The following is a 25,033-nucleotide window of genomic DNA, read 5'->3' as shown; positions in this document are numbered from 1 at the left end:
CTATTCTTAAAAATTCTGAGGTGTTAAACAATCTTGATGTGAAATTAGCTCACCTTACTCCAGAACTACAAGGACGGTGTCATATTTAATTCACAAGTGTGTCCATTTGTTTCAGGATGTACCGGTGGCAGTGGGGTGGGGTGGGGTGGGGTAACCTATTAGTTAAAGCGTTGGCTCGTCAAGCCGATCGAAGGCCCGGGTTCGATTCCCCACATGGGTATATATTCCAAATGCTATTAGAAACACATCGGAACTTACAGTATTACACATCATGTTTGAACAAACCCTGGTAAATTTGGCAAATGGTCAGAATATTTCGAATCTATGATAATCAAACGTGTTTACTGCATGGGATGTCAACTTCGGAAGTCTGGCAATTTCGGCAGTTCCGGTCATAAGATTCATGACCGTAACCATATGTTTCAAGGTGTTGCTTCGTTTAAAATACACCCGCCTCTCTCCTCTTAAATTCAATGAAACCAGTGAATTCGAAGAGGTAGGTGACGTCACTGTTCTCTTCTTGTTTCATTTCTGTCCATTAAATCGTTACATTTTCCATATAATATTGGGACATTTCTTCTATAAAATAGTGTATATAATTGGTGTTTATGCCCGATAGAAGATGCTATACACGACAATCATTTAAACCACGGGCGCCTGGTCACGGCGCAGTAGTTGTCACAACTTTTCGACTACCCAGAAAACTCTTTATGATCTCTTCAACGATACGTCATCCCTGCATATCGCACCGACAAGCTCCTCACAGCGATATCGCGTCACGCGCTGGGATGGAGCTTACTCACCGGAACTGAAAGGGAGGTAACTCCTGTTTATTGTGAGTAGATGGAGTTCGTCGCGTTTGTCGTACTGATGGTGTTTCTCGCTCTCGTCGGCGGGTACATTGTGACCTCGCTGCTGCTGTTGAGGTTTCCGAGCCTCATCCACAAGAAAAAGAACCTTAAATTCAGATGTCGTCACATAAGTCACCGAGGAGGTATGTAAAACTGTCAAGTCATCGTTAGTTACTCATGGTTACTCGAGAGGCTCCCCACTCGATGAGAGTAATCATCAGCTGACAACAGAATTTCGAGAATATTTGCGTCCATTTCGTTTGTTTAAAAATACCCGCACGATTTAAATTCATGACAATCAGTCGATGACATTTGTTTTAAATATTTTGATTTCGTTTTATTCTCTCACTATTGTTACTAGTCTTGTCGTTTATGAAAAGTAAACAAAACATCCCCATTAGCGAAATACGTCATTAGTGAGCACTAGACATTTGAATGGTCGGGTCAGCCTTTATTATTTCCGTAATGCATTCTAATCAGTGATGCAGTGTTATGATGTGTGCATGTACATGAGAAAGTCATAATGCATCCAGCTGTGAGTTTTCAATGATCAATTAATGAATTATTGTCATTCATCAAAGGTTTATCATTAGGCCTAGTGTATTCAAAGCCGTATTCAAATGTCCACAATCGATACTGAGTGTTTATTTCCAATATTCAATCATTTATTACTGTCATTTTCTCTGATATTTATCAGCGCTTTCCATTTTCATTTTCACTAACTCTGTTACATGATTTTATTAGGTTTAACATTTTTGAATAACAAAGAAGTCAAGGAAAGTGCGGAATATATTAGCCTATCCTAAGCAATTATGTTTTTTGTGCACCATGACAGTTAACAGCTTATTGTGCTAATTGGCCGAAGCTGCTGTCTATGGCATTCACTTGAAAGGTACAGCACGTCAATGGTTCTGTTTTTTAAATCATACATGAAATAATTTCTTGAGTGGGACGTCACATGCCCGATTCAGTTCTCAAACCAAAACAATAGAGCTCAGCACGGCATAGCCAACAATGCAAGTGCTGCGCAGAGTAAACTGACTTCAGTAATGTTTTTTTATTATATCCTATTTGCATTGATTGATGGTCATGATGTCAATGACTGGATTGTCTGGTCGAATCTTGATTATTTACAGACAACCCCCACATAGCTGAAATATTTCTAAGTGCGGGGTTAAGCCACAAACAAAAAAGGCAAACACAGTGAGCAGTGTGATGTCATACTTGTAACATGCAGTGTCCAACTAATAAACCTTGCAAGGCTTACCTCATTTTCTTTAGGGTGCCATCTCTATGTTAGCTTAATAAATAGCAATACTACACACTTTCAATTACGTGAAACAAGAATGTTTGAGCATATGCAGCACCATAATCTGTTTTATAGAATAGTATCTGTGTTTCCTTAATTCAGTTAGAAAACTCACTCAAGACCCTGGACTCAACCAATCCCACTTCACTCACTATCTTAGCTAACATCAAAGAGTTCACTCTTAGTTTAGTCCTGGTAGAATTGAGATAAACAAACTGTGTTTTCAATGTAGATCTAGGTAAACTGTTGATTTACTTGCTCAAAATCTTACACTGTTTGTTTTGTTCCAAATGCAATTTACCGTATTCGACATAATAAGCGCCCAGGGCGTTCTCAAAGTTAGAAATAGGGGGCTCTTACTAGAATATTATTTTGGTGAAATTTTGTAAATTTCGTGGTTTATGCTGACAGCCTGAAATGTTTATATACGACAGATATATTTTTTCCAGAGTTTAAATTCCCATTATTAAGAATGCATATAACATAGGTATTACTCACGAATAGATAAGTCCTGTGTACATTGATCAATCGGAAGGGGTGCTAATTGGGATTTTTCACTAGACAATATACTGTATAGCAAATATCGCTGTGGGCACTTATTACGTCGAATATGGTAGCTAGGTTAATCCTGAAGCTAGCATCACTCTACATTGAAAACAAATGCTTTTTATGACATGTTATTTGTAATGAAAAGTTTATTTTTGTTGATGGGCGGTCCTTTAGGTTGCCACTAACATGAGTCATCCATGTCAAATTTCTCATTATAAGGCCAGACTTTCTTAATTTTATGTTTCACAGATTTATTCCTGCTTTTTAACAACAAGGTCTGTTGAAATAAAAATAAATAGCTGTGTCAATCATTTATTTATGTGAAAGTGATTCCGCCATAGAGTTTAAAACTGCAGCTGTCTTCTTGAATCACTGATAGTGATGTAGACATGGAATTTATATATAACATTTACATGTATAAGAGGGACTGTTTATTAGTGGGAGACATAATACAACAAATATTTTTATGTTTAATTTATTTCTTTTCCAGCTGCTTTTCAGTAGTGGTGGGGTCCCGTGAAACAAAAATAAAAAATGTGTGGCCTTATGTAGCTTTTTGGGCATGTTGGAGAACAAGAGACGATGATGCCATTATCCGCTTAATTATCTCCCAGCCCACAGCACCTTACATGAATATTATCTAGAAGATAGGTTATGTCATTGTGGGCCTGATGAGCTGTGGGGAGTTATAGATTGTATTTCCTGAGTGGAATGAACACAGGACAAAAGCTTGCTCTGTAGACATTGTGAACAACAATAGACCTTACTGATAATCAGGGATCTGCAGTAGATGCTGTGTTGGGTACGTACTGGTGTGTGTGTGCACTCACGTCACAGGCCTGCAGTTAACACTGGCTCTTAAGGTGGTTATAAAATCCAAATTGTTAGGAAGCTACTGGTGTGTCTTAGGGCCAAAAATTGCAATACATTGATGGTTCAATATGTCACTTCACTCCTAATGATTACTGTGATTATAGAAATCTTAAACATCTTGTATTTTTTAACAAAATTAATCTGATCTACTGATCCCAAAAACTTTGTTCTATATAAAATAATAACATATTGAGTTACACAATTTATTTCTATTTTTTGTTTCAACTTACCAATCATAATTCCTTTGTAAGAAAACTTTTAACAAAACAGTAAAAAGGTTGGCTTAATTAGAGTTATGTGTAGCTAGGCAACCGACAGAAATACAAGTCGTGCCTCCAACCAGTAGAGTGGAGATCTGCTATGAGGGAAGGACCCGCAGCATGAGTATTGTGACATGTTGCAGACAGTTCTCATACTGAGAGGATCTATTGAAACGTTACCTTTACCACTGCTGCACAGCTGTGGTCAGAGATGTGCACAGATATTTGGACCTGCTAATCAAACAAATATGTGACACAGATTAATCATTTGGTGTGCTACAATTCAGGTTAAATAAGTATCTATAAATTCAAATCAAAACAGCTTGCTCGCACGCTCTACTCAACAATTATTGACTTTTTCAGAATAAGTGGAACACAGTTTCAGAAACTGGCACTAGCCTGAGAGTCCTTGCCAAACTACCCAATAGTTAGGTATCACAAGGACTAGTGGAAAATTGCCCTTTGTAAGGGTTTTGCTATATGTTACCATGATAAGGACTAGTGGACAAAGACTGTTTTTCTAACGCTGGAACAGAATGGTCTGTCTTCTCCATGTCTAAATTGTCTTACTGACATGATTAAGCATGACCGGTAGTGTGACTTTGAATTCATTTTTATATTTGCCAGATAGTCGGCTTGATCATGTTGCTAACAATCCCACATGCCCCTGATATATCTATCAGTCCATGATGTGCAGGAACACTTCCCTGAGCCCTTTGTATAATCCCCATTGCCACTGATGGTGTAACTGATATCATTGTCAGTCCCCAGTGCCACTGATATCATAATCAGTCCCCAGTGCCTCTGATGTCATAATCAGTCCCCAATGCCTCTGATATCTTAATCAGTCCCTAGTGCCCCTGACCGCCTCCGTGGTCTAATGGTAGAGTGTCCGCCCAGAGAGCGGAAGGTCCGGGGTTCGATCCCCGGCTGCGTCATACCAAAAGACGTTAAAAGATGGTACTTGTTGTTACCCTGTCTGGCGCTCGGCATTAAGGGGGTAAAACAGGGTCTGGTCGGCTCAGAGTCAGTATACTGTGTCTGTGGGGTATTCATGTTAAACTGCGGCATGGTATCTCAGTGTGCTAGCACTATAAATTGGCATCAGTCTGGACTAGTACAAGCAGCCACACACACACATACACGTGCATGCACGTCGCTATATAAGTGCAATAATCTTGGACGCGACGTTAAACCCCATTTCACCTCACCTAGTGGCCCTTATATCATTATTATTGGATATCAGTATCCGATTTCCCAGATATCATTGGCAGTCCTCAAGGTTGCTGATATCATTAGCAGCAATAATCAGTCCCCAATTAATATTATTATCAATCCCCAGTGCCTAGATATCCTTATCAGTCCTTCTCAGGATTTTGTAATGAGACCAGATATTTTTTCAGCTACAACTGCAAAACCAGATTGCAATAATCTAATTTTTGTGGCAGTCATTTTCTTTATTATTTGCCAATATGAAGCATAATTATTATTTCAAGAATTTACATGGACAAAATGTAAAAAAAGTTGGCCGCTAAAACTGGGCTTGAGAACTTGTGTAAACCTTGTTTCACTAGGGCTCAGAAGTTGCAGCTAGCCCTGCTTGAACAAGAGAAAAATGTTCACTATGTTTACATTTTCTGTCAGTTTCATTCAGTTCGAATTTGAAGCAAAATTGAAGCACTGAGAACTGGTTCAGAATTATAGCCCTCAAATTCTACTCCCAGTATTCATTTTGCCCTTGATGCCAGTAAAGCCTGCTTCCAAATGACAGATGTTGCCAGATTTCACTGAAGAACCGCAACTTAACGCCAGAAGCATTAAACATGGAAAAAAACTGTGGTGCAATGCGAGAAAAGTGAGAAAAGACATTTGGTTGGGTGGTTCCAGAGTATGGTCAGTCAGGGCGCAGAGCACACACATTTTTGTCACTTGTGAACTGTTCCCTTTTAACAAACACTGCTTGATTAATGAGAGTAAATGTACCTGAGTGACGTAGCGGACACACCAAGTGTGAGTGTGAACTGTGTACATTGTGACCTTGCACTCAGTTGTGTCCGCTGCTGGTCAAACCCTTGTTGTCACCAATAGGTCAGTGCAGGTCAGTGCCTCATGCTTTCAATAAGAGTCACATAAAAGTGGGGTCATTTTATTAAATGGGGATCATTTCGAAGGGGGAGCTACAACCTACTTGGTGATCCTGGTGCTTGTTTTGAAATAGTTACAGTTTATCTGATGATTGAATTTAATTTTTTGAATGCACTTTCAAAAGTCAATTTCCAATTTTGGTCAAACAGCAACCCAAAGATAAAAACAGCCACTTCTCTTGGAAACAGCGGATGTTTTGCCCATCATGACAGCAAGACTGTAATGAGACTATACAGCTCACTTCTGAATCAACACCTTCAGCAAAAGAAGCACCTTCATGAGTGTTAATGTGATTAAACAAAGCCTGTTCAGATACATGACATTCCTTTGTATTAGAAACCATGTGCCCAACTGCCGAGTGTGAATGATTAGTTTTGCATTATTGTTGAAACAGATGCAGCAATGCCACACTCTAGAATGAACACTGCTTAGGAGGTCCGGTGTTCTATTACCAGTATCAGGGACCTGTGAAGATCCGGATTAGAATAGGTCTTCGGCAACCCATGCTTGCCGTAAAAGGCGACTATGCTTGTCGTAAGAGGCGACTAACAGGATCGGGTGGTCAGGCTTGCTGACTTGGTTGATCCATGTCATCGCATCCCAATTGCGTGGATCATTTTTCATGATGTCTATCACTGGATTGTCTGGTCCAGACTCGATTATTTACAGACCACCGTCATATAGCTGGAAAATTGGTGAGTGCGGCGTTAAACAACAAACAAACAAACAAACAACAAACTGTCTGTAGGGAAACCTGGCATCCACCCTGACCACTGATATTTTAACTGGTCCTCTTGGTCATGTGTAGTTGGGCCCAGAACAGTTTCCGTGCATCGTTTGGTGTGTGAGTCATCACACCTTATTTACAACACCAGTTGACTGCAGATCAGGAAGGTGTTCAGGTTGACATATTCTGTATGTCATTGTACAGCTTGACATGACTCGTTGTTCCGCTTTAACTGGTTTGATTCCCACCAGGGTACGATGTGTGAAGCTATTTCTGGTATTCCCCATCATCATATTGCTGGATGAGGTGTTGAACCCGACTCACTCACTCGCTCTGTTCTTGTTTCAGGTGCAGGGGAGAACTTGGAGAACACGATGGCAGCATTCAAACAGTGAGTACCGACTTTTTGTCATGAGTGGCCATATTGCTGCAGTGTGTTAACTTGTGTAAAGTTGTGTCTAGAGGAATGGACAGGGATCGATGGATGCTGTCATTATAAGAAATAAATGACAAATGGGAGTTGTTTATTGTACAATATAACACTGCAGGGAGAATAAATCTCAATGTATCGTATGCTCATTGTCTGCACATTGTTTAAACATTGTTTGCACATTTTCTGCACATTTATGCTCATTGTCTGCACATTTTCTGCACATTGTCTGTACATTGTATGGTCATTTTCTGCACATCGTCTGCGCATTGTCTGCACATTGTTTGTACATTGTCTGCACATTGTCTGTACATCGTATGCTCATTGTCTGCACATTTTCTGCACATCGTCTGCACATTTTCTGCTCATTGTTGCTGATTGTCTGCACATTGTCTGCACATTGTCTGCTCATTGTCTGCACATTGTCTGCTCATTGTTTGCTCATTGTCTGCTCATTGTCTTCACATTGTCTGCTCATTGTTTGCTAATTGTCTCCTCATTGTCTGGTCATTGTCTGCACGTTGTCCACACATGGTCTGCATATTGGATGCACACCATACATCCAGGGTTCCTGTGCTACTAGGCCAGACCCCACATTCCCTGGGGAAATTCCCTGGGACCTTCCCTTGATGTCCCAGTCTAGAACAAGGAGCATCCTCTGAATCAATACCTTTCATCTCACACAACATGGTGGAGGGCTTCTCCCACAAGTCTTAAGCCTTAAAAAGTGCTGATATTTCAGTCAGTTGAGATGTTGCACACAATCTATGAAGTGCTAGAACATGTACAGGAGGGGAGCTCAGATTGGGTAGAACAGGTTCTATAGTTGGCCATCAAGCATTTCCCTGTGGTTACTGAGGGTTTTTGAAGAAAATGCGAGGAACCTGAACATTATGCCTTAGAATGATTGAGTTGGGTTACTTGCTGCCTTGAGCATGTTGAGTCCATCACCTTAATGAGAGGGAAGCCCGAAATTAAACATGTAGACACTTATCACTGTGTGGATACCACCAGCCGGGGCATGGGGCTTTTCAAAACATGGGAACTGTAGGATTCAAACTTGGATCAGTGGATCCTGTCCCAGCTCTGGGATGCACGTAGAGGATTCAGTCATCACTGTTTACTGCTGTTATTGTGTTAACAATGTAGACTTTCCTAGTCTAGCTCACCTGTATGCTATCTGTCCATCTGTTTGTTATTCATTTTTACTTTCCATATCCCTGGAGATATCAGGGATACCTGGAATTAGAACATTTTCATCAGGACAATCTTTTTACCATTAATCAATTTCAAAAAATTGTAAGGAATTTTTGGATGATAATCCCTTGATATCCTTGAAAATTAGCTGATCTGATCCCCCAAACACACACACACACACACACAATACTGCCCACCTTCACACACTCATCCCTGCTTCACACATTCATCCCTCCTTCACACATTCATCCCTCCTTCACACACTCATCCTCCTTCACACACTCATCCCTCCTTCATTCACTCATCCCTCCTTCACTCACTCATCCCTCCTTCACACACTCATCCCTCCTTCACTCACTCGTTCCTCCTTCACACACTCGTCCCTCCTTCACTCACTCATCCCTCCTTCACTCACTCATTCCTCCTTCACTCACTCGTCCCTCCTTCACACACTCATCCCTCCTTCACACACTCATCCCTCCTTCACTCACTCATCCCTCCTTCACTCACTCATTCCTCCTTCACTCACTCGTCCCTCCTTCACTCACTCGTCCCTCCTTCACACACTCATTCCTCCTTCACTCACTCATCCCTCCTTCACTCACTCATCCCTCCTTCACACACTCATCCCTCCTTCACTCACTCATCCCTCCTTCACTCACTCATCCCTCCTTCACACACTCATCCCTCCTTCACTCACTCATCCCTCCTTCACTCACTCATCCCTCCTTCACTCACTCATCCCTCCTTCACACACTCATCCCTCCTTCACTCACTCATCCCTCCTTCACACACTCGTCCCTCCTTCACACACTCGTCCCTCCTTCACTCACTCGTCCCTCCTTCACACACTCATCCCTCCTTCACACACTCATCCCTCCTTCACACACTCGTCCCTCCTTCACACACTCATTCCTCCTTCACTCACTCATCCCTCCTTCACACACTCATCCCTCCTTCACTCACTCATCCCTCCTTCACTCACTCATCCACCCCTGCCTCACTGGCTACACACATACCTCACTGGCTACACACATACCTGCAACTGTTGATGTTATTGATCAGGGTAACCATGCCCCGGCCGGCAGGTCAGGCTGACATTATTTTAATTGCTTACTCAGAGGTTCTCACCATACTTTCTTGAGCTATTCAGGGAGGTATCTGGGGATTTACAGGAATATACTTGGACTTCAACTGATTAGATCTTTGCAAAAAATTGCTTCAATTACCGGTTTGTGGTTTAAGTCTTTTTGTTGTCATCGTGCTAAAAAGGAATGCATATTATTTGATGCTCTATGAGTCAGCATCTCATCTACAAGTGGCTGCTTGAGGTGCGAGATGAAGGATGGGACACACATCAAAGACTGTTCTGTGGTTCCTTGTTACCGAAGTTGTGTTTTCCTGTCATGTTTTAATCACCTATTCAGGGATGCCAACCATTATGGCTTTGGCAGAATCATTATTTTGCAGCAAATTAGGAATTCTGTCAAAGAATAGTGCCAGTAATTTTCACTGGTTATTGACATCGCTAATAAATGTGTTCATTTACGTGTTTAATCACCGTATTTAATGAATGAAGCTGTGTTCATTGAATTATTGCCGCATTCACCTTGGACACTCAGTACATTGCCAGGCAGAAAGGAAGGCCTGGTGTTTGAAAAATCAATCTTTGAGAAACCAGTTTACAATGATTTTCTATAGTCCATAGTGCGGCTAGGTACAAGCTAGGGCCAATATTAGACCATAGTGCAGCTAAGGACAAGCAAGGACCAATATTAGACCATAGTGCAGCTAAGGACAAGCAAGGACCAATATTAGACCATAGTGCAGCTAAGGACAAGCAAGGACCAATATTAGACCATAGTGGAGCTAGGTACAAGCAAGAACCAGTATTAGACCATAGTGCAGCTAGGTACAAGCAAGGACCAATATTAGACCATAGTGCAGCTAAGGACAAGCAAGGACCAATATTAGACCATAGTGCAGCTAGGTACAAGCAAGGACCAATATTAGACCATAGTGCAGCTAGGTACAAGCAAGGACCAATTTTAGACCATAGTGCATCTAAGGACAAGCAAGGACCAATATTAGACCATAGTGCAGCTAGGTACAAGCAAGGACCAATATTAGACCATAGTGCAGCTAGGTACAAGCAAGGACCAATTTTAGACCATAGTGCATCTAAGGACAAGCAAGGACCAATATTAGACCATAGTGCAGCTAGGTACAAGCAAGGACCAATATTAGACCATAGTGCAGCTAGGTACAAGCAAGGACCAATATTAGACCATAGTGCAGCTAGGTACAAGCAAGGACCAATATTAGACCATAGTGCAGCTAGGTACAAGCAAGGACCAATTTTAGACCATAGTGCATCTAAGGACAAGCAAGGACCAATATTAGACCATAGTGCAGCTAGGTACAAGCAAGGACCAATATTAGACCATAGTGCAGCTAGGTACAAGCAAGGACCAATATTAGACTCTAGTGCAGCTAAGGACAAGCAAGGACCAATATTAGACCATAGTGCAGCTAAGGACAAGCAAGGACCAATATTAGACCATAGTGCAGCTAGGTACAAGCAAGGACCAATATTAGACCACAGAGCAGGTAGGTACAAGCAAGGACCAGTATTAGACCATAGTGCAGCTAGGTACAAACAAGGACCAATATTAGACCATAGTGGAGCTAAGGACAGGCAAGGACCAATATTAGACCATAGTGCAGCTAAGGACAAGCAAGGACCAGTATTAGACCATAGTGCAGCTAGGTACAAGCAAGGACCAGTATTAGACTATAGTGCAGCTAGATACAAGGTAGGACCAATCTTAGACCATAGTGCAGCTAGGTACAAGCAAGGACCAATATTAGACTCTGGTGCAGCTAGATACAAGCAAGGACCAATATTAGACCATAGTGCAGCTAAGTACAAGCAAGGACCAATATTAGACCATAGTGCAGCTAAGGACAAGCAAGGACCAGTATTAGACCATAGTGCAGCTAAGTACAAGCAAGGACCAATATTAGACCATAGTGCAGCTAAGGACAAGCAAGGACCAATATTAGACCATAGTGCAGCTAAGGACAAGCAAGGACCAATATTAGACCATAGTGCAGCTAGGTACAAGCAAGAACCAGTATTAGACCATAGTGCAGCTAAGGACAAGCAAGGACCAATATTAGACCATAGTGCAGCTAAGGACAAGCAAGGACCAATACTAGACCATAGTGCAGCTAAGTACAAGCAAGGACCAATATTAGACCATAGTGCAGCTAAGGACAAGCAAGGACCAGTATTAGACCATAGTGCAGCTAGGTACAAGCAAGGACCAATATTAGACCATAGTGCAGCTAAGGACAAGCAAGGACCAGTATTAGACCATAGTGCAGCTAGGTACAAGCAAGGATCAATATTAGACCATAGTGCAGCTAGGTACAAGCAAGGACCAATATTAGACCATAGTGCAGCTAGGTACAAGCAAGGACCAATATTAAACCATAGTGTAGCTAAGTACAGGCCTGGGCCAATATTAAACCATAGTGCAACCCATAGTGGACCAGACAATCCAGTGATTGACATCATGAGCACCTATCCCCGCAATTGAGATACAATGACATGCATCAATCAAGTCAGCGAGGCTGACCACTCGATCCCGTTAGTCGCCTGTTACGGCAAGCATAGTCATCTTTTACAGCAAGTATGGGTTGCATAAGACCAGTTCTACTTCTTATCTTCACGGGCCATTAAACCATAGTACCAATATTAGACCCAAGTGCCAAAAGTAGACCAAAGCATAAATATTAGACCATAGCGCCAATATTAGACCATAGTGCCGATATTAGACCATAGCGGCAATATTAGACCATAGCGCCAATATTAGACCATAGTGCAGATAAGTAGAACCTAAGTGCTAATAGAACATAGTGCCAATAATAGTCTGATAGTGCTAAAATTTGATCTTAGTGCAGATAACTAGAAGCTCAGTGCCAATATTAGACCTCAATACCAATATGATATTGCTAATATTTAATCATAGTGCCAATTTTAGACCATAGCACGAATATTAGACCATAGTGCCAATAAAGATTCTACCGGGGCCATGATGTTATTAGTTTTAAACTATACAGTGGTGATGTAGAAATATTTACTTGAACTAAGTGTAGAAAGACTTAGTCTGATGTGGTGTTTGTTATTCCAGTGCCCTGTCTCTGAACACGGAGATGCTGGAACTAGACTGTCATGTGACCCGAGATGGTCAGGTGGTCGTGTCACATGATGAGTCCCTGGAACGAGCGTGTGGCTACAGTGGCAAGATCTCGGGTATGGATTATAAGGTAACTCAAATTATGATGTGTCGTGGATATTACATCGGTGCTCAAATGTAGGTTTACACAAGTTTCTAATTACTGTATCATGTATACAGAGATACTTACAACTCACACATGTTTTCAAGATTCTGAGTAAGAATTGGTCTACAGGAGCATTAAACACCATTCACTCACTCACTCCCTTTTAGTTGCTTGGGCGTCATGACTTGAAGTGATGCACTATGCCTACCTCTTCAGCCCAGAGATCCGGGTTTGAATAGGTCTTCAGTAAGAGGTGACTATCTGGATCCAGTTGTCAGACTCGCTGACTTGGTTGATGTATGTCATTGTATCCCAAATACGTAGATGATGGCAGTCTCTGGATTGTCTGATCCAGACTTGATTATTTACAGACCACCATCATATAGCTGGAATATTGCTGAGTTCGACAAAGAAACAAACAAACAAACAAACAAACAAACAGACCTCTTCAGCTGAGGGTCTTGCCAGGAATACCTGCCAGATTGTAGATATGTGTAGATAAGCAATATCTACTCTCTCACTCACTCACTTACTCACTCAAGGTTTAGTACTTGAGTACCTTATAAGTGTTGCAGTACTGAATATGTAATTTGCACTATTTGTCCTTCTCCATGTTTCCTGCGGCCCATCTGACATGAAGGTGATGCTGTCAACCAGTTTGTGTTTAATCTGCTTAGTTAGACTTGTTGTTATATTAATAGGGGGAACGGGTGTCCCAGTCGTCTAAGTCACCGCGATTCGCTGTGCAGAATTGCGTCCCTTTGGCACACCAGGAATCTATGATTGTGGGTTCGAATCACGGTTGGACCTGATTTTGTTTCTAGGTTTGTCAGCACCATACCCGAAGTTGTAAACGTCTGAGACCTGCATCACTTCGGGCTTTCCTCCCACATTAAGCTGACACGCCGTGATATAACTGGAATAATGTTAAAAGCGGCGTTAAACCCAACTCACTCACTCATGTTATATCAATAGTATTATGAAATCCTTATGTTAAATGTATTATGGAATTCTCATGTTAAAAGTACTATGGAATCCTTATCATATTAAAAGTATTATGGATTCCTTGTCATGTTGGTAGTATTATGGAATCCTTATGTTAACAGTATTATGGAATCTTTATCATGTTAATAGTATTATGCTGGGATGATGCTGGCCTGAGCAGCTCTCAGACTGGTTAAATGCAAAACTTGTAAGACCAATGAAAATACCACTGTTGAAAACCAATATAGATTTAAGACATGGATTGTTACATGAGTAGACGGATCATGACACTCTCAATCTGGACTTCACGTCATACATGGCTACATTGTACATGTTTTCTTCCCTCCACAGGACCTCCCTCCTCTGAAGCCCTGTTTGAACGTGGACTTCAGCTGCTGTGAGTTGAACCTTAGTGTCCCTGTGGGGAGTCCAGGGTAGAGCTGGTCTGACACAACCTACAGTTGACTAGAGTGGACAATAGTCAGTTGGGGTCATTGGTTGATAGAACCTGTGAAGATCCGGGGTAGAACAGGTCTTCAGCAACCCATGCTTGCCGTATCAGGCGACTATGCTGGTCATAAGAGGTGACTAACGGGATCGGGTGGTCAGGCTTGCTGACTTTGGTGGATGCATGTCATTGTATCAGGATTGCGTTGATCCATGCTCATGATGTTAATCACAGGATTGTCTGTTCCAATCTTGATTATTTACAGATTGTCGTCATATAGAAGGAATATTAGTACTGAGTGTGGCGTTAAAATACCAACCAACAAACCAAACAAACAAACAAACAAACAAACAAACCAACAAACAAACATAGGTTAATAATTATTCTACCATAAATTTGGAATTTACTCGATTCTGATTGGTCAATCAGAGCCTATTAAATCACAATAAACCCCCTCTGATTGAAACAGCTGGGTCGACAACCGCATCACCGCGGAAGGTAATATTCATAGAATAGTACTTTTTTCAGTCATTGTTGGTAGGCATATTTAAATAATTATATCTACAATTACAGGTTACAAAACGCACAGATCCAGTTACTACAATATTCAAAGGATGTATAGCAATACATTTCGTGCAGAAAACACGATAGCCAAATTTTGTTCGGTGATTCCGTAATTCAGATCAATAACCCAGACGAAACACTGGGCTCAACCCATATGCCGCTTCACTCAGTATATTTGCCGACACCAAAGAGTTCGTGTTTTATTTAGTCATGTTAGAATGGAGATAAACATACTGCGCGTTCGGTTCCAAATTCAATTTAGCGCGGTTAAATCTACATGTAACCTAGCTCTACATTGAAAACACAGTATGTTTATCTCCTAAATATGTATTCTTATCCCGTTGCTGGGTATTGTTCTCAATATCGATCAATGGTTTGCTTGGTCCAGACTTGGTATTTACTGATGCCATCCAATATTGATTCCATTATGTACAGAGCATTTGGGGATTTTGCCATGATGTGATACTGATGGCCGATTATAGTGGGTTCAAATCCCGGTTCGCCCTGATAATGTTTCTAGGTTTGTCAAGCCCATACCCGACTCATGTGTTTCATCTTTGGCTTTCCTCCCATGTTAGGGGTGGTGGGGTAGCCTAGTGGTTAAAGCGTTCGCTTGTCATACTAAAGATCGGGTTTGATTCCCCACATGGGTACAATGTGTGAAGCCCATTTCTGGTGTCCCCTGCCATGATACAGTGTTCCCTCATTATTGCGCCCTTCAATATAGCGCTATCTCGGTTATGGCGCGCAGTAAAGCATTGCTCCCAAAATTGACTCACATTTTCAATAAACTCAAATTTTCCAATGACACGATGTTTTCCCCCATCTCAGAAAACATTATCAGCTGATCGCCGCGATCACGTAATCCCGGAAATACCAGTCAACAAATCCGAACAGAAGTACGCAATTTAATCCTATTTTTATAATATCTGGAAATATAAAAAAAATTGCATTGTTTATCTGGACTTATGTTTGCATTATATATTTTTTAAATAATATTCAAAATTTCATTTAATAATTTTTTCAATAATTTCTGCGAAATCGTATGCGAAGTGATCGGTAGATCACACAACTCACTGTTATTATCAGCAACCACGGTCAGATTACCGCTGTTGACGCTTTGAAAAGAACTTTAGTTGCAAGAGAATGGATACACATATCATATATGCCATATATCATATATGTATTGCTGGAATATTGCTAAAATCGGCTTAAACACCATACTGACTTACTTACTCACTCCTCCCACATTAACATGACACGCCGTGATATAGCTGGAAGATTGTTCAAAGCTGCGTTAAACCCAACTCACACCCTCTCTTACTCAGCCACTCACTCACTCACTCACTCAGCCACTCACTCATGGTTTGTGTACACAGCATCCCTCCATCACCCTGAATACATCTGGCTCCTGTATGGTGTACTAGTGGTGCAGGTGTATGTAGTGAGCTGATGGAGTGCTGACGTTTATAACTCATGGAATTCAGAGTAAGACATCACCCTGAATACATCTGGCTCCTGTATGGTGTACTAGTGGTGCAGGTGTATGTAGTGAGCTGATGAAGTGGTGACGTTTATAACTCATGGAATTCAGATTAAGACAGAAAATTATACCTCTCTGACTGATGGGAAACTGGGATTTATCTGGGCGTGCTCAGATCCCAGTATCTGACCCCAAGTCTGCAGCCCATGTAACACCGTGTTGATACATTAATATATAAATAATACCTCATTTTATGGCTTAGTAGAAGTAGCCTGTAGTCACTTATAACAAGACCAATAAAAAGGAATAGGCTTTAATGACTCATTTTATATTATGGTATAAGATACAGTCTCAAAAGACCTCGAAATTTAAGAAATATGGACTTTTGATAAATCAAAATAATGATTTCCCCCAATTTGCCTGCCAGGGTCACTTGGTTAAGAATCCCCAGTAAACATGAAGAATTTACATTTTGAGCTAATATGAAAGCAGTGTATAGAGCAGGCAGTCACAAGGCCCATTTTGTACACGCTTGCTAGAGGTAGATCTGGATTTTCAGAAAGGGTGTGTGCACATTAGATAACTTGAGTTACTTGGCCAAGGGTGCAGTTAACATGTCACATGTCTGAACCCTCCGCTGTGGATCCGCAGTGTCAAGTGAGATGTTTGTGTGATGTAAGCTGTGCTCATTGTTGAGGTCACTGACTGTCTGCCCTCTCATTGGAGCCAGGCCATCGCTTGATTGGATGGTTGTGAGTGAGTGAGTAAGTAAGTATGATTTTACCCCACTTTTAGCAATATTCCATCAATATCATGGCGGGGCACACCTAAAATGGGCTTCACGCATTGTATCCATGTTGGGAATGGAAGCTGGGTCTTGGGTGCGACAAACAAATGCTTTAACTACTTGGCTACCAACCGCCCCGGTTTATGAATAGCGACTACAGCACATTGTTGAGGAACATTGTGTATACAGAGTACTGACGATGAAAGGTTGTAGGAAATAGCACAGCTACAACACTTCCCTCCTAATGTTGACCAGGTCATGAGATCCAAGGTGGAGAAGATCGCCAGATTCCGCTGCTGAGGGACGTGTTCGAGGCCTTTCCGAACTTAGCCATCAACATTGACATCAAAGTGGACGACGATGAACTCATCACAAAGGTTACTCTGAGACTGGATACATGTTTTAAAGATTAAAATTCCCCAGTATCCCATGCTTGTTGGAAGAGTTGACTGAGTTGACTGAGTTGACTTACAGGCACACTAACTAGGTGGCATTGTATCACAGTCGTCCTGGACCCGTGAAGATCCAGGGTAGAATAGGTCTTCAGCAACCCATGCTTGCCTTAACAGGCGACTATGCTTGTCGTAGGAGGCAACTAACGGGATCAGGTTTTCAAGCTTGCTGACTTGGTTGATGCATTTCACTGTGTCCCAGTTGCGTGGATCAATGCTCATGATGTCAATCACTGGATTGTCTGGTCCAGACTCTATTATTTACAGACCACATTGCTTCTTTATTGGCCGTGCCTAACAAATGTAAAACAAGCAGTAGAAAGGTGGTGGCAGAGGGCTGATACACCCTAGTGTATCTCAAGCTTGATGACAGAGGCCGGATGGGTATTGGTTGGGTACAGTGGCTGTATGGTATGGATAGAATTTGATTGCCTGACTTGAATGTCTGAAATTAATTTGATGTTGAATCATACCGGATGTGGATTAAATAACCATGGTGTTTTCTGCTCCTGCCAAATAATGTACAGACTTGGTGTGTCTCTCATATGTTTGAATTCACTTGATTCACTCACTCACTCACTCACTCTAGGTGTCGGACCTCGTGCGGGAGTACAAGAGAGAGTCACTCACAGGCTGGGGCAACCGCAGCGACAAGGTGGAGACCAAGTTACACAAACAGGTACACTGCCAGGGCAGCCATATTTACAAAACAATTTACGAATGGTGAACTTGTCCCTGATCAAGTCACCAGTAAAAACTCACTTGTTCGAAGTGAAAGTTATCCAGAACATGACTAGAAATTGTGTATGTACTCAAAATTGGTCATTCACTGCCCACAATTTTCATTTGATGTTGAACAAAAAAACTTCTCTGTGTTTTTTCCAACCATGAATTATTATGAATACATTATTGGCCAGTGTTACTTGCCGTGACATCTTACAATATGTTGTGCAAATGGCTACATGATACTCTAATCAACCAATCAGAGGGCATGTCTCAGCAGTGATTGAAATCAGAACAAGGACGTAAACAATATTGCCATCGGTTGGATTTCTACATCCCTGCCCATAAATGGTTAATGGTCATGACTCGGCCATCTTTTTTCAAAATAATATTGAAATTTGGCATATACAATTAACTATGGTTGTAACGAGCGCAAAGGGAGAGCTAATTCTAGTTTGTTATAACCATAGTTTGTTATGAGCATGTTACAGAGTATATACAGCAAATGGCTGGGACAGAAAAACCCAAATTGTTATTCCTGTCAGCTCGTTATAAGCGTTTCCTTTGTAAATGTAGTATACTGTATGTAGTTTGTAATAGTACCTTACAAGTTACATACATGTTGCTTTTTGTGATATTGAATTTTGACCTTGATTCCACCTTTTCACCTTCATGGCACAATAGTTGGTGTCTTCCGAATTTGTCAAAAATATAATATGTAATATAATAATATGTAATTAATGAAAACCTGTTTTTATGTATTTTATGTTGTTTTGTTTTATTAAAAGATATGGGTGCTATTGTACAAAGTGATCTAAGCGCTAAGGTGATAGTAACTCCCATAGCAGAATAGGTCTTCAGCAACCCATGCTTGCCGTAAAAAGGTGACTATGCTTGTCGTAAGAGGCAACTAACGGGATCAGGTGGTCAGGCTCGCTGACTTGGTTGATCAACATATTCCAGCTCATGATGTCTATGCCGTCGTGTGGCTGGAATATTGCTGAGTGTGGAGTTAAACAACAAACAAACAAACAAACAAACAAAGCATGTGGGCTTCACCAAAGTGGTCCAAATGTCTGAGCCCTTCATCACTTTACTTGGTTGTTGTCACTCCAGCTTGATAACAGTGTAAGAATCTACATCGAAATGTCGCTACATGCAACTTCTAGAATGCCAATCAAACAGAAAGCTTGTGGGCTTCACCAAAGTGGTACAAATGTCTGAGACCTCCATCACTTTGGGCTTTCCGCCCACATTAAACAGACAAGCTGAGATACAACTGGAATACATCGAGGTGGACTGCTGTGAAAAGTTGTTTAGGAATCACTACGATGTGAACATGACTGCATGTTTGTGTTTGTGTTTTCCCAGAACCCAGACATCCCGCTGATATTCTCCATGAGGAGGGTGGTGCTGCTCCTCTTCTATTTCTACTCGGGGTTACTTCCCTTTATTCCACTGAAGGAATCGCTGTTCGAGGTCATCATGCCTAGCATCCTGTTAGAGTGAGTACACAACAGAGTTACCTCCCTTCTGCTCCAGTTCGCAGGGAACATGTCCTCAGTCGGTGACTCAAGTATGGATGTTAATTCCATCTGCTCCTGTCACTGTATGTCCTTGCCGTCATCATAGCAATCAGAAACAACTATTATATTCTAATCTTTTCTAAAACTGAAACGTGCAGCGTAGATCATGTTATGTAGGCAGAGTAATAATGTAGTGTTGTGTTGCTCATCTACCCCCTACGACTCCACCTCGGGTAAACTGCTGATCATCTATAACGTTTATCAATTATTTAGCCCCCCAAGGTTAGTGTTGCAGTGAGGGATCACTGTACTATGTCCCTCAATCACCTGTGAATACTTACCATTGCAATGAGGTGTAATGGTGAGATTTTATTCAAGTATTGAAATGAGTTCTGTCCCTTTTTTTCTTAATTGAATGAGTATGGTTTTACACAGATTTTAGCCTTATGCCAGAGGATATCAGAAATGGGCTTCACACATTTTACCCAGGTGGGGAATCAAACCCAAGTCTTTGGCTCAATGTACCTGGGTAGAATAGGTCCCTTGATTGGATGAGATGGTCAGGCCCGGCACTCTTTTGCTTGTAAGAGGCAACATGATTGGATGAGGGGGTCAGGCCCTGCACTCTGTTGCTTGTTGTAAGAGGCGACATGATTGGATGAGGGGTCAGGCCCTGCACTCTGTTGCTTGTTGTAAGAGGCAACTTGATCGGATGAAGTCCAGCACTTGTTTGTTGTAAAAGGCCACTGGATTGGATGAGGTGGTCAGGCTTGTCATTGGGTCATCATGCTCTGACAGTGTTGAGCGTTGTTCATAATATTAGTCACTAGTTCGTCACTAGTTTGTCTGTTGTAGTCCGAGTCCCCATATAGGTGGATACCAGTGCCTGTGTTGATGGAATGTTTATGTTCACAGTGAAGGCAAGAGCCCGATGAAACTCTCCAAAAAGCAGAGGTTCGCCATCCGAGTTGTTGATGCGTGAGTATGTCTCAGCTACAAAGTGACCGAGACAAGAAGTATCTCCGTTTATGTGCTGTTGCATCCTTTGTTACAAGACAAGGAAAGCTTGTTGTACCATGTTTGCTTGAACATTTTGTAAACCATTTTCATTAAGTTCACCATGTAGTTACATTTCGGGGAGGGGAGGGGAGGGCCCAAATGTCAGAGGTTCTGCAACTGGCTGAAATACTGTTGACAGTGACATGAAACCAAACTAGCTATGAGACCATGTGATGTCGGCTACAGTTAGTGTTAGCTGTCAAGGTACAATGTTCTACTCTGTGGCCTCAAGCCTCCTTTTGTTATTTTGTAATTTTGAGCTTTGGCAAAAGCGATATTTCACAAATCAACACAATTTCTCAATCATGGAGACAATTACAAACTGAAAGAATGCAACATAACAGAGATGCTGTGTGTGTTTTAGGCTGATGATGAGGCCACTGCTGTTTAAACATCTGGAAAGACGGGGTATTCAGGTAGGTGGATTATTGTGAACACTGCTGTTTAAACATCTGGAGAGACGGGGTATTCAGGTAGGTGGATTATTGAGACCACTGCTGTTTAAACATCTGGAGAGACAGTGTGGTCTCATCCACCTTCCTGAATGATCTCGTGGATTTTCCAAGTTAGAGTTGGTCCCAGCGGTCAAGGCCGTGGCATATAATGTTTTGAGTCGTCCGGTCGATGTCTTGGTTGTCATCGTACTTTGACATTTTTTATTGTTGCTCATAATATCAATCACTGGATTGCCTAGCCAAGATTTGATTATGTTCTGGCCGTCGTCACATCGCTATAATATTGCTAAGAGAGGCATTGAATACAAACTAATAACCCCATATTTTGTTTCAGACATATCTGTGGGTACTGAACACAGAGGACGAGTTTGAGCGAGCGTTTAAACTGGGAGTGCATGGTGTGATGACCGACTTCCCTACAAAGTTGACCGAATTCCTTGATGCCAACCCGCAGTACCGGAAATAAACTGTCTTTGGCTCTTCCTCCTTGAAACCAGACAATACCATCGTCAGCGACGTACAGTCAGTGTGCTTTCTTGGAAATATGACCGTGTCTTTCTCTTACTTTGTTTACAGTACCACCGATCAATAGTTCATAATTTTTGAGTCCAAGTAAACATTTTTAAATCATGTTTAAAAAGCCAAGAGTACAAGAATTCGAAAATGGATTCTATTGTAAGGGAGGTAACTCTTTGACTTGCTCAGCGTGGCATGAGTTGTATGTTTCATATATTTTCATTATTTTGTGAGAAAAATGCTTTGCTGTTTTTTTTATTTGATGTCAACCACACACATATTTTTAAGTAACAAGTAATGTCTATTCCATGTTTAAGAAACATTTCTTGTGTTCGTGGTTGGAGGTATGTGTCTTTTTTAAAAAACCCTCACAAATGCATGCTTAAATGCTGAAACTAAGGAATAATCTGCATTAAGTTAATCTGTTATTTGACTTTCTTCATTGGGGGAATATTCAGTAACCATGGTTACAAGCTTTGATATTGGCTGACTGGACAGGATATTGAATGTTATGCCACTAATGGCCAAATTAGTTGTTGCCATGGCCATTGGACTGTATTCATTGGCTGATCAGTTACCATGGTGACAGGCTTTGTTTTCTTGTTGACAGAAAGGGCATCAAAGCTAGACCACGTGTTTTTTCTTTCTTCAGGAATCAAGCTTATGTAAAAGTCTGCAGAAGCAAAACAAAGAAACTTAATATATAAAACTAAGTATACGGAAATGTCTTTGATTGAAACTATGTTATTATTTGTATTTTTGTTTCACTTTTATTTCAAGATCATTATTTTTTTAAAAGGACATTTGACCCAAATCAACTTGGACTTTGTATTTTTTAGAAACATGTTTATGTTTACCCTCTTGCATGTTTTGTATTGGACTTATCATCTGTGAAAGCAAGAAAACATTGACATCCTCTTGAACTGATTGTATCTCCAGCTATTGTGACAATAGAAGCGTCATTGTAGTTGTTTGAGCAAACCTGTATTTTCTGTGTGTATAGTTATATATTTTTGCTTTGAATATGTCAATGAAGTTTGTCCTTTTGAAGAATCCTTTTGGATGTTCAAATCCAGTGGCTGGTCACAGGTGATTGTGATTGTAATGATAGTGGCTTAAAAATACTATATTTTGTGTGTGATATTGTCAGGGTACTCATTGATCATTGTATGTGATTGTTGGAGTGGTAATGTTAGTAGACAGTGTGGTGATGGACTGTGTATCCCCCATGTATCTGTAAGAGGCATTTCGACACTGTCTTCATCTTCGTTGTGAGGTAGGTGGCCCAGTAAGGTCGCGATGAATGATACATCAACTATTGTCCTCACAATGTTGTGGTAGTGAGGGAGTCTTGTTAATGAGAGAGCGAGAAATTAAGCAAGTATATAATGTCAGGAAATCTTTCATATATCATTTTCTTACCAGATAGCATTTCTTACATCAATTATATTCTGCTCAATCAAACTATATCTCCATTATGATCCTTGTGTGACATTTCACAGATCACAGTTTCGTCCATTGTCAAACTAAGTGACATTCATGACAGTCTGTGCCCAATCATTTTTGTCTAAAAGTCCAAAATTATCATTTTGAGATTTTCTTACGAGAATTTAGGCTATATGATTTTATATTTAGCTGAGCTGACAAGACCAAAATATATTTGACTTGGCTCTTGCATCAGACTAGTCGTAGACTGTTAGGCTTTATCTGAATTGAGATTCTCTTCCGGCATTTTGTTCATGTTTATCCTGATGGAGTAGCCAAGTAGCCAAGTAGCTGAGTGTTGATATATTTGATATCAAAAGAGGCAAGGGTGAGATTTTATTTATCATCCAACATCATTCTTCCAACTGTTTCAGTTTGCAGACAGTAATAAACAGTGTCTTAGTGTAAAAAGTGCTGCTAACAGCTTCAGTTGCAGAGCCATTAGTGATGTCATTTGATTGTGACGTCATGGTAACTGATGATGTCACAATGGTCTGCAAAGCATTGAGATACAATATGATTGCAGTGATATCTACAATGTAGATATCGCTTGATCACACCTAAGCGATATCTCTTGTGGGAGCCAGTTTGGATGATAAAGTGTTGGCTCATAATGTCAAGGTTTGGTTCCCCATGGTTACAAGGTGTGAAGCCAGCTGTGTTGTCCACCAAGGAGATATTGGTGTAGTATCGATCAAAGTGGGAGATCCAACGTTCCCGGATACGGAAGGTTTACTCGACCGCAATTCATCTTCCATGTTAGGACAGAAATACAAGACCTTGGGTTCAAATGGAAGTCACAATTTTGTTCTATGTACAAAGAGGCTGGCTTGCTGTCATTATTTTCTTTTTTTGGTAATGTTTAACAATTGTTTTTCATCAGTTTAGCAAGCAGGCTACAAAACATATCAATGATGCATATCTTGTTGTCATTCATGCTACCCACCGTCTTGGCATCCGTGATGCATCTCATCATCAGTGGTACATGCGCAGCAATGATGCAGTCTGTATTGACGTCTCTGATGCATTGTGATATAATATTGATAATGATGTACTTATTAGTCATCAAGATCAAACTGAAAATGTCTTGTGCCGTAATAGAAATATGTATCGATCAAATTGGGTAGAATCTCAATCTAATACACATATGCTCCCTGACACACTTCCTGTTGATCTGAGAGCCTTGGCGTTTGCTTGGGTGTATGGCATGATTTGGTGGCCGAATCTGTGATGTGCTTGATGTGACTGTGAACATGGTGGATGGTTCCGTGACTTCAAGATGACACACATACTGGTGTGTCAAGGTACTGTGACACCCAAGGTACTGTGACACCCAAGGTACTGTGACACCCAAGTTACTGTGACACACAAGGTACTGTGACACCCAAGGTACTGTGACACCCAATGTACTGTGACACCCAAGGTACTGTGACACCCAATGTACTGTGACACCCAAGGTACTGTGACACCCAAGGTACTGTGACACCCAATGTACTGTGACACCCAAGGTACTGTGACACCCAATGTACTGTGACACCCAAGGTACTGTGACACCCAAGGTACTGTGACACCCAAGGTGCTGTGACACCCAAGGTACTGTGACACCCAAGGTACTGTGACACCCAAGGTACTGTGACACCCAAGGTACTGTGACACCCAAGGTACTGTGACACCCAAGGTACTGTGACACCCAATGTACTGTGACACCCAAGGTACTGTGACACCCAAGGTACTGTGACACCCAAGGTACTGGAACACCCAAGGTACTGTGACACCCAATGTACTGTGACACCCAAGGTACTGTGACACCCAATGTACTGTGACACCCAAGGTACTGGAACACCCAAGGTACTGTGACAC

General features: G+C 41.2%; 1 protein-coding gene across 1 annotated transcript; it reads left to right on the top strand.

The window, feature by feature from the left end:
* The first annotated feature begins 843 nt into the window (after window positions 1-843).
* LOC139455215 (lysophospholipase D GDPD1-like) lies at window positions 844-24,648 on the top strand. The gene is made up of 10 exons (XM_071236761.1): window positions 844-994; window positions 7,063-7,105; window positions 12,541-12,676; window positions 14,027-14,072; window positions 17,213-17,334; window positions 17,999-18,088; window positions 19,504-19,637; window positions 20,574-20,636; window positions 21,082-21,133; window positions 21,507-24,648. The coding sequence occupies exons 1-10, from the start codon at window positions 844-846 to the stop codon at window positions 21,636-21,638; spliced, it is 969 nt and encodes a 322-aa protein (XP_071092862.1). The 3' UTR covers window positions 21,639-24,648.
* Window positions 24,649-25,033: the final 385 nt, after the last annotated feature.

Source organism: Haliotis cracherodii, unplaced genomic scaffold (assembly GCF_022045235.1).
Source record: "Haliotis cracherodii isolate W230 unplaced genomic scaffold, xgHalCrac1.p SCAF_11, whole genome shotgun sequence".
In the NCBI taxonomy this organism is placed as follows: domain Eukaryota; kingdom Metazoa; phylum Mollusca; class Gastropoda; order Lepetellida; family Haliotidae; genus Haliotis; species Haliotis cracherodii.
Note: the sequence above shows the minus strand (reverse complement) of the source record. Positions and strands in the feature narration are given on the sequence as shown.

Bases quoted from the DNA above. Each gene is read 5' to 3' on its own strand.
- LOC139455215 (XM_071236761.1), top strand. From the start codon at position 844: ATGGAGTTCGTCGCGTTTGTCGTACTGATGGTGTTTCTCGCTCTCGTC. The intron at 12,677-14,026 runs GTAACTCAAATT...TTCCCTCCACAG, and splicing joins TCTCGGGTATGGATTATAAG to GACCTCCCTCCTCTGAAGCC. The intron at 18,089-19,503 runs GTACACTGCCAG...GTGTTTTCCCAG, and splicing joins AGACCAAGTTACACAAACAG to AACCCAGACATCCCGCTGAT.